Source organism: Nicotiana tabacum, chromosome 14 (assembly GCF_000715075.1).
Source record: "Nicotiana tabacum cultivar K326 chromosome 14, ASM71507v2, whole genome shotgun sequence".
Classification (NCBI taxonomy): Eukaryota; Viridiplantae; Streptophyta; class Magnoliopsida; order Solanales; family Solanaceae; genus Nicotiana; species Nicotiana tabacum.
Window position 1 is genome coordinate 38,675,703 of NC_134093.1, and position 10,758 is coordinate 38,686,460.

At 41.3% G+C, this 10,758-nt stretch overlaps 1 protein-coding gene across 1 annotated transcript; it reads right to left on the bottom strand.

The window, feature by feature from the left end:
• Nucleotides 1–9,033: 9,033 nt before the first annotated feature.
• Nucleotides 9,034–9,840, bottom strand: LOC107766201 (uncharacterized). Its single transcript, XM_016584949.1, has 2 exons — nt 9,381–9,840; nt 9,034–9,296 (listed from the first exon to the last, which is right to left on the bottom strand). The coding sequence occupies exons 1-2, from the start codon at nt 9,838–9,840 to the stop codon at nt 9,034–9,036; spliced, it is 723 nt and encodes a 240-aa protein (XP_016440435.1).
• Nucleotides 9,841–10,758: the final 918 nt, after the last annotated feature.

A 10,758-nucleotide genomic window follows, 5' to 3' on the forward strand; every position in this document is an offset into this window, starting at 1 on the left:
TTTATCTCCCGGTTGGAGACTTCCACTTGACCGCTAGCTTTTGGATGATAGAGAGTCGTAACTTTATGAGTGACATCATACTTGCCGAGCAAAGTGTCAAAAGCCTTGTTGCAAAAATGCGACCCCCCATCGCTTATGATAGCCCGCGGAGTACCAAATCTTGTAAAAATATTCTTCTTCAAGAACGCCACCACACTTCTCGCTTCATTGTTGGATAGAGCAATGAACTCCACCTATTTAGACACATAATAAACCGCTACTAAGATGTAGGTGTTTCCACAAGAACTCACAAAAGGATCCATGAAGTCAATACCCCACACATCAAAAATATCAATCTCCAAAATGATAGTGAGAGGAATTTCATTCTTCTTCGAGATTCCACCGGCCCGTTGGCATTCATCACATCTTTTCACCATATCACTTGCATATTTGTAGAGAGTGGGACAATAGAAATCGCAACTTAGCACTTTAGCTACCGTTTTTGCTCCGCCATGGTGACCACCATAAGGCGAAGAATGACAAGCCTTACGAATAACATTTTGCTCTTCATTTGATTTGAAGAGAGCTCATCCGAGATGATTCCACACACAAGGAAGTTTGCTAGATCCGCAGACCATTGCACCTCCTTCATTGAAATAGCCAAGAGTTGCTCGTCGGGGAAAGAGTCATTGATTTCAAGGCCATCATGCGGCCTTCTCTCCTCCTCCAAACGGGACAAGTGGTCTACCACTTGATTTTTACTCCCTTTTCGATCTTGGATGTCAATATCAAAGTCTTGCAACAATAGCACCCATCTCATAAACCTAGCTTTTGAATCTTTCTTGCTCATAAGATAGCGAAGTGTCGCATGATCCATATGAACAATAATCTTTGCACCCATCAGGTATGGGCAAAATTTCTCAATTTCAAACACAATGGTAATGAGCTTTTTTCAGTAACGGTGTAATTAACTTGGGCATCATTCATGGTCTTACTAGCATAGTAGACCAGATGAAAAATCTTTTTGATACGTTGCCCCAAATGTGCCCCAACCGCTACATCACTAGCATCGCACATGAGCTCAAAAGGAATACTCCAATTAGGAGCAGTGATAATGGGAGTTGTTGTCAACTTGAACTTTAGTAATTCAAAAGCTCTCATGCAATCATCACTGAAGTGAAACTTAGCATCTTTATCTAAGAGCTTGCATAATGGGTTCACCATTTTAGAAAAATCCTTTATGAAGCGCCAGTAGAACCCCACGTGACCCAAGAAACTTCTCACGCCTTTCATCGAGGTTGCAGGTGGAAGTTTAGAAATCACCTCTATTTTCGCCTTGTCGACCTCTATGCCATTCTTTGAAATTTTGTGACCAAGGACAATGCCTTCCTCGACCATAAAATGGCATTTCTCCCAATTTAGCACCAAGTTTGTTTCTTCACACCTTGCCAATACTTTATCCATATTTGCCAAGCAATCATCAAAGAAATCCCCGACTACTGAGAAATCATCCATGAAGACTTCAAGGTAGTCTTCTACCATATCCGTAAATATCGCCATCATACACCGTTAAAAAGTTATCGGTGCATTGTATAATCCAAATGGCATCCACTTGAAAGCGAAAGTGCCATAAGGACAAGTGAAATTTGTTTTCTCTTGATCTTCGGGGGGAATAAGAATTTGGTTGTAGCCCGAATATCCATCTAGAAAGCACGGCCAACCAACCTATCAAGCATTTGGTCAAGGAAGGGGAATGGAAAATGGTCTTTCCTTATGACTTTGTTTAGCTTCCAATAGTCCATACACAGTCTCCACCTGGTCACCGTTCTTGTGGGAATTAACTCGTTCTTGTCATTGATGACCACTGTTATGCCCCCCTTTTCGGGACACATTGCACCGGAGAAGTCCACGAACTGTCAGAAATAGGATAGATCACCCCGGCATCCAACCATTTGATAATCTCCTTTTTTACCACGTCTTACATGGATTCATTGAGTCTCCTTTGATGTTCAATGGAGGGTTTGGCATCTTCCTCCAAATTAATCTTGTGCATGCAAAATGCGGGGCTTATTCCACGAATATTTGCCAAAGTCCACCCAATAGCTTTCTTCCTCTTGTGGAGCACCGCCAATGTAGAGTCAACATGCACGTTAGTTAAGCAAGAGGAAAGAATAACCGGTAAAGTAGAACAAGGTCCAAGGAATTCATACCTGAGATGTGGAGGTAATGGCTTCAACTCCAAGATCGGAGGCTCTTCAATTGAAGGCTTTGTAGGAGGAGTTTTCCTATTCTCAAGATCCACGGAAAGTTTCCGGGTGCATAGCTGTACGACCACATTCCTTGCAAAGAATTAACATATTCCATGAAGCCATCCATCTCGTCATCATCAAAATTGAGCAAGACGGCCTCCAACATATCACCCACATTAATCGTGGCACTTTTAACATCAATAATCACATCGGTCACCAAGTCCACGAATGAACACACTTCATTACTATTCGGTTGCCTCATAGATTTGCATACGTGGAACACCACCTTTTCATCACCCACCCGGAAAGTGAGTTCTCTGGCTTCCACATCAACAAGAGCCTTCCCCGTAGCAAGTAAAGGTCTTCCAAAAATAATCGGCACCTCATAGTCCACTTGAAAATCGAATAGGGCATCAAATTGATACTCGACCCAGGATCACAAAGAGCTTTGGCAAACTCGGCACTTCCAATGGTGCAAGGGATTGTGAAAGCACCAGGATCTTCCAACTTAGGAGCTATAGAATGCACAATTGCACTCACTTCTTGAGTGACTTTGATAGTTTTAAAATTCATCGACCGCTTCTTTGTCACCAAGTCCTTCATGAACTTTACGTATCCGAGCATTTGGTTCTCGCCATTTTTCTTGGCAAGCCTTTGAGGATACGGAGGAGGTGGCTTAGGCAATGGTGCCTTAGCCTTTTGCACTACCGGTTCCGGTATGTCAATCACATGCTCCCTAGACGGGTTCATTTCCTCTTGAGTCTCTTCCACTGTGTCATCAATATCAATCCGCACTTCATCATTTGCTTGCACTACATTGGATGGGATCTCCTCTTCTTCTACCACTTTCTCATCATCCACAAGTTGCCTTTACTTGAGGTGGGTGCATTCCTACCTCTTCCAGTTCTTGTAGTAACGGCCATGGCATCCCCCGTATTGTTCCCACCCTTCGGGTTCACCACCGTATCACTTGGTAGTACCCCCTTAGGATGAGAATTTAAAGCTTGAGAGATTTGACCCATTTGCACTTCCAAGTTACGGATCGAGGTATCATGTGAAGCAAGTTAAGCATCGGAATCAGTGTTCTTCACCATCATTTGCTTGAACATGTTCTCAATACAGCCAATTTCATTGTTTGAAGAACTAGGACCATGGGAAGGATTAGGAGGTAGATTTCGCGGTTGTTGATACATCGGGGGGCTTTAAAAACCCGACCCCTGATTTCCTTGATTTTATTCCACCCACCTTGATTGTTGCCTCCCACATTGCCTTGGTTATTGTTGTTATGCTAATTCCCTTGATTATTGCTTCCACTCCAATTGCCTTGACTGTTGATTTATTTTATTTGTTTTGATTGTTTTCACCACTCTAATTACCTTGGTTGTGAGAATTCCAATTGCCTTGATTATTTTGAGGTCTCCATTGTTGTTGGCTAGGGCCTTGGTAGTTGTTTCTTTGCCCTTGAAAGTTGTTCACATATTGGACCTCCTCTTTCTGGTCATTGTAATATTCATCTTGATCAAATCCACTAACATTTTGCCCAAAATTATCCACTTTTTGTTACACTTATGAACTTCTTGTTCTTCGCCTGTTCACCATCATACTTACTCCCTCCATTGCATTGACTTGCCTTGGGTTTTGCACTTGTTGAAGTTGAGCCTTTGCCAATTGGTTCATGGTGGTAGTCAACTCGGCTATGGCTTGTCCATGATCATGCAACTCTTTGTGAAGGTGAATCACATTGGGGTCACCTTGTAGAATATTAGCCCGAGATTGCCACACCAAAGAAGTATCCGCCATCTCATCCAAGATATCACACGCCTCCGCATAAGGCGTAGTCATAAAGTTCCCACCGGCAAGTATATTCACTACATATTGGTTGGTGGTATTGATCCCCCGATAGAAAGTTTGGTGAATCATGTTCTCTGTCATATCGTTGTTAGGGCACTCTTTCACCATTGTTCTATACCTTTCCCATATCTCGTGTAGTGGTTCATTGGGCTCTTGCTTGAATGCTAGAATTTCATCCCGAAGAATAGCCATGTGCCCGGGAGAGAAGTACTTAGAAATAAATTTCTCTGCTAGTTCATCCCAAGTATGAATGGAATGATTTGGCAAACGTTCCAACCAATCTAAAGCTTTCCCCCATAGAGAGAAGGGGAAAAGCCTTAGCTTCAAAGCATCCTCGGAGACATTAGTTTGTTTACTCTCCCAACACATATCTACGAACCTTTTCAAGTGTTTATACTTATTTTGACTAGGTGCACCAGTGAAGAACCCTCGTTGCTCGAGCAAAGTGAGCATCACGTTGGTTATTTGGAAGTTGCCCCTAATACGGGGAGGGACTATAGCACTTGCTTACCCTTCATTCGGCAACACCCGGTGTGGAGCCGTTCGTGGTGGAGGTGGGGGTGGAGCGGGTACATTGTCTTGAGGCGCTCGGCCTCGTCTGTTTGCTTGAGGTTCAAGAGGGATCTCATCCATTTGATCATCCTCAACATCCACGTACCCCTAAGCTATGTTTCCGAGATCATTGTTTGCCATGATATTGCACCTACAATCTCTTAATTCGTTAATAACAAGGAAGGAAAAGAATATATCCCAAAAACACACATACTATATAGCTAACACCGTTTTTTTGCTCCCAGGCAACGACGCCAAAAATTGATCTCGTCCAAGTTCACATCTTAATTCAAGGTTTATGAAAACGGTCGATGCAATAATAGTAGCCAACAAGAGTCGGGGTCGAATTCCGTAGGGAGCTATAGATAGGAGTTAGTAGTATATATCGTAGCGTGTGAGTTTGTATATCTAAATTTGCACTTCCAAAAAATTTGGTTATTTTGAATTCTAATTCAAACTACGATTGCAAGTTGAGAAATAAAACTAGGAGATTGTTTTTGTTATTTTTCAACTGTTGTAAAAAGGCCTAGGGCTATGACCTTCACCTAGGTGTTTTCCTAATGGGATATAAACTTTAAAGTTTGTTTTATCGGTCGGGGTGTATTATAGCCATCAACACTCAACTACCCACTCAATACCTCTCGGTCAGAGAGTGATTTTTCCCAATTTGGCTTTCTCAAGTCCAAATGGGTATTGAACAAAATGGTTGATAAAAGGCTCAAGTCGGGTTGTTACTATCTCTAGGTTCAACCCTTTAATTGGGATTGTCAATCTCTCGATTGACCCAATTTCTTCTTAGCCAAGTTTTCCTAGACTAAGTCTCTCTTTATCAAGTAGAGACCAAGTCAAATAGGCATGAAATAATGTTTGCAACCATTAATTCCACAAGTAAAAGCAAGAACAAGGCTAAATAATAAACACCCAACCATAAATAAGCATTAAATTAAACACCCATTAAGTTTACACACTAGGGTTGGGTCACAACCCTAGTGAAAATCTAGCTACTCATGCTTGAAATGGAAGAAAAAGAAGAAGAAATGATAATGCTCATATTACTAATTAAAATGATAAAATCTATGTTCAAATAGCTCAAGATATGAAAAACTACTAAAAAGAGTAAAAGGAAACATCTATTGTAGCAGCTGATGTCAAAAGTTGACCTAAAAATGTGAAACTTTTCTATTTATACACGGCTGGAAATTTCGGATAAAAATGGCCTTTCGGAGGTTCTGCGGCCGCACAATTCCATGTGCGGTCCGCACTTTTCTTCAGCTTGACATGATTGGAAGTCTGTAGCCGCATAATTCTGAACTGCGGCCGCACTGCACTCTTTCGCACTTTTACATGTGCGGCCGCACCTCGCTCTTCTGCGGTCCGCACTTTTACATGTGCGGCCGCACAACTCTTCTTCTGCAGTCGCACAATTATTGTGTGGTCCGCACTTCTTGGGGGCTTGGAATGCACCTTCTCTGAACTTTTCTCTGACCCAGCTTCTGCGGCCGCACAATTCATGTGCGGACCGCACTTTGCACCAGTCTCTGATGGATTTTCCTTCATAACCTTCGACCGCAGATGATATTTTGCGGTCTGCACTTCTGAGCTTTTGTGACTTTTTTGTCCTTGAGTTCAGATTACTCCTTCTTGAGTTGGATTTCATCTCGGGAGTTCATCTTCCAATATTCCTGCAGTTAATCACATTTCATCAGTTTTCGGGAACACAATTAAACGCTTTTGGACTAAAACGAAAGCTAAAAGGCGCTAATAAGTAGTCAAAATCCCCACTTATTAGCGTAGTGCCAACCTGGACACCAAACTCGTACTTTCTCCAAATTCTTCCATTTTTGCTTTAATTTGCACGCCAATTTTCCAAATCACTTCCATTTGACTCCTACACAGAAAAACACCATGAATTAGAACAAATCATTGCATTACACATACAAAACTCACGCAATATGAGTAAAATGCGAGGCGATTTGCATATAAATATGCATACATTATGCCAAATATCAACACCCACATTTAAACTCTTGCTCGTCCTCGAGCAATGGAACTCTCAACTACACCCCAACAATGTACACATCTCAACTAGAGAGGAGCACTTCAATTTTTAATCATACACTCTACCATTGACTATGATCGACACTAGCAATCAAGCATGACATAAGGCTTTCACATCTTTCCCGTTTTAAACATGCCGAAGTATAAACAGTTCAATTTAATCAATTCAAACAACCTACCCATAAGCACCCTACCTCAAGAGTTGACTCGTTACCACTAAGCACTCCCAACTCGCGCACTCACCCAACAAGAGAAATTCACAACATCACCAATCCGTCATGAGATCATGTGCCCTCACCGACAACCAAAAGAGTGAATATAGAATAGTCCACATAGTCAAGTATGACTTTGAACATAAATTAAGGACATCACATAATTTGAACAAAAAATCGCTCCCTCTCACAAAGAATTCATGTGCATCCCGTAGTTGTACCATAAGCTTGTCCGCAGTGTACATCTCTACTAATCTATGTTAGCCAAATCTAGGATCAATTAGGACTTTAAGGTTGTAATGTAGGCTACGGAACGAGGTAAGATACATTTAGGAATAGTGACTAACCCTCCTAAGCACTTTAATACACTACACTCAAAAATCGAGCACCTACTCTTCTCAACCAATTCACTCGCTACAAACCATATACAACATAGCCATCTTCTTCAATTAAGCACTTCCACATCCCCACTAGCACGAATTAGTAAGATTAGGAGATGTGTGTTTTTCTACACTATTTGAACTATCATTTTTTTTCCTTCTTGCAATTATTTTTTTCTTCTTTTCTACACACCTACCATTTATTAAGGTTCATCAGCTAGTGACCTTTTTTTTCACAGCTTTAGTGCACCTTAAGGGTCCTTCCATGGTTCCACTCGAAAGCTACTCCCCAATTTCACACCGTACTTCTTTTAGTGACTAAGTGCCTTAGGCGGTAAAGGTTCAACAATCTCAAATTAAGAACAAAATATGGCTTCATCTTGTAAAGTTGGTGCTAAAGAAAAGGTCTATAGGCCAAAAGGGCTAGCAACGGAAAATTTTATTTGTAAGTGACAAGCACATCTATGATCGAGCAAGAAACGCCTACGTCATCTCCGAGACTAGCACAACTTAATGATTTTGCTTCGATTAACACACAGGATAGCACAGAATACCACAAATCCTTACATACACCTTGCACATGACTCAATCAAGACGGTTTTGTTCAACTCTCAAGTCAAGCAAGAACATATAATTGAGAAATTTTAAGCAATCTTGCACAATGTGGCATACAAGTCGAACAACTGAGAAAAGGCGTCACAGAGTAGGCTATTTATTTTACTCAGGCATCACAATTCAAATCAAATGTATGGGAAGAGAGAGGGCATGCCATTAACCTAATGTGCCAGCACCAAACACGTCAATAGGTACCTCAGAGCAATTCAGTTTCTTCCTAACCTACTCCTAGAAAAATAAAGTATCCGGTTCGAGATACACCCTTGGAAGAGAACCGGCGCACAAAGAAAAACCAAGGGATACTACCAAACTATCCTAAAAAAAATTGATGTTTTTAATCGGACTTTACTCCCTCAAGAAAATTGTCCAAAAGATTCATCGTCGTGAAAAATCCGAATTTTTTTTGATTTGTTTTTCATTTTTTTATATATTTTGTCTACTACTCTATGCTAAAAGAAAAATAATAACAATGGTTATACAATTACACTACACATAAAGTAATTCCCCCACCTCACACTTATATTATGCATAGTTTTCGATGCATGATCATAGAGAAAATTATTAAACAAGGGTGAAAAATACTCCCTGAGATCCTCTCGGGCCTAGCTCGTACATGATCCTCAATATTAAAGGTCGGAATGACACCACACTTAAGTTCAAACATGCTCCGCAGCTTCAACTTCGGGTGCTCAGACTTCCCCTACTCTGCAAAACGAAAACAACACAAAACTTGACACTATAAAAATAAATAAATAAATAAATAAAATACAGGCTGGGTTGCCTCCCAACAAGAGCCTTATTTATAGTCATGGCACGACTCTGCTACTCTGCTCAGGCTGGGTGCTTTCTCTTCTTCTTTCTCCCATGAAGTCTAGCCTTTTTGCACGCTCTCAGAAGATCTCCTTTTTCATCTCTGGCTCTTTTCTCAATCATCTTTACACGCTCAGCTTGTAACACCACCTCATCTAACTCAGTTGTCTTATCTAGATCACTACAATTTACATAATAATTCTTCTCTATCCCCTTCAATTCGACCACAGTAATCATGCACAAGTCCTCATAATGCTTAGGGAGCTTAAGTGCCTTGTACACATTAAAAGTGACTTCCTCATCGTCAACTCTCATCTTCAGCTTCCCTTACCTCACATCAATAATCGCTCCACCAGTAGCTAAGAATGGTCGCCCCAAAATAATGGGCACTTCCTCATCTGCCTCGTAATAAAGAACAATAAAATCAGCAGGAAGAATAGACTTTCCCACTCGAACTAACACATCCTCAATAATTCCTTCTGGCATAACCAAAGACATATCTGCTAACTGTAAAGTAATTCTAGTAGGTCTAAGAACCCCCAATCCGAGTTGCTTGAACAAAGAGGGTAGCATCAAATTTATACTAGCCCCTAAATCACACAGGGCTTTCTTGTTTTCCAAGAGACAGAGGAATTGTGAAACTCCCAGGATCCTTCACTTAGGAGGAAGTTTACTCTGAACTCTAGCACTGCACTCTTCAGTGAGTGCAACTATTTCAAACTCTGTATGTCTTCGCTTGTTTGCCACAATATCTCTGAGATACCTTGCATACTTAGGCACTTCCTGCAAAACTTCCACCAAAGGCAAATTCACACGCACTTGGCTTAAAATATCTAAGAATTTCTTGTACTTAGCATCATCTTTTTGCTTCTGCAGTCTTTGTGGAAATGGAGGTGGTGACCTTGTCACAATTACTGGCTCTAATCCTTTATTCTCTTTCTCATTCTCCTCAACTGGCTTGGGAACTAATTCTCCTTCAGGACTAGCCGTATACTTCTTTTTCTTTGGAACTTCTTCTAACACTCTTCCATTTCTCAAGGTAACCGCATTGACTTGAGCTTTAGGATTAGGCTCGGTATCACTAGGAAGAGCCCCAGCTGGTGGAGTATTTTGGTCACTGGCAAGATGTCCCATTTATCGCTCCAAATTTCTCATCGTTGCTGCTTGGGCCTGCTGGTCAGCCATAAATCTCTTCATCATCTCATCAAGGTGACTCGTCGAGTTTGCATGTTGTTTAACCTGAGGTGGTCTATATTGTTATTGAGGTGCTTGTGGCTTGTACTGATTCTGAGCACCTTGGTTTCCCACCCAAGAGAAGTTTGGGTGGTTCCTCCAGTTAGGATTTTAAGTGTTCCCATACTGGTTTGTCTGGCCCTTATTTGCATTACCCACAAAATAGACAGACTCTGGATTAACTGGGCATAAGTCACTCGTGTGACCCTCTCCACATACTTCACAAAACAATTGAATCCGTTGCACTGGCTGGGCTTGTTGCTTGTTAATAACCAAGGTCATATGATTGACTTGGTTGGTCAATGTGGAAATATGCGCTGATAATGCAGAGACGACATCTAACTAGAGAACCCCTGCAGATTTTTGCACTGTGTGTCTGCCCATCTCTCCTTGTCAATCGGGATTTCTTTTGGAGAATTTGTTCAATAACGCATATATCTCATCAAAGCTTTTCTCCAACACTTGACCTCCAGCTACAGCATCTACCACAATCTTTATCTCAGGATGTAGCCCTTTTATGAAAGTGTGAGCTAACACTTCGTTTGTTTGGTTGTGATGAGGACACTCTCTGATCAGCCGCTTGAACCTCTCCCAAGCTGAGTATAAAGACTCGCCCAATTTCTAGTTAAAGACGACTATATCACTTCTGATCTTTGCAGTTTTGCCTGAAGGGAAAAACCTTGCCAGATCATTCCATGATGTAATAGAATTAGCTGGTTATGCCTTCAGACATCGCTTTGCTTTGCCCAACAGAGAGAATGGGAAAAGTGTGAGCCTCACATAGTCTAGAGTGACTCCGTTAGTGATGTAAGTCACTAA

Coding starts and splice junctions, on each gene's coding strand:
- LOC107766201 (XM_016584949.1), bottom strand. CDS start 9,840: ATGGGACATCTTGCCAGTGACCAAAATACTCCACCAGCTGGGGCTCTT. Junction 9,297..9,380: donor GTGCAGTGCTAGAGTTCAGA/GTAAACTTCCTC, acceptor TGTGTGATTTAG/GGGCTAGTATAAATTTGATG.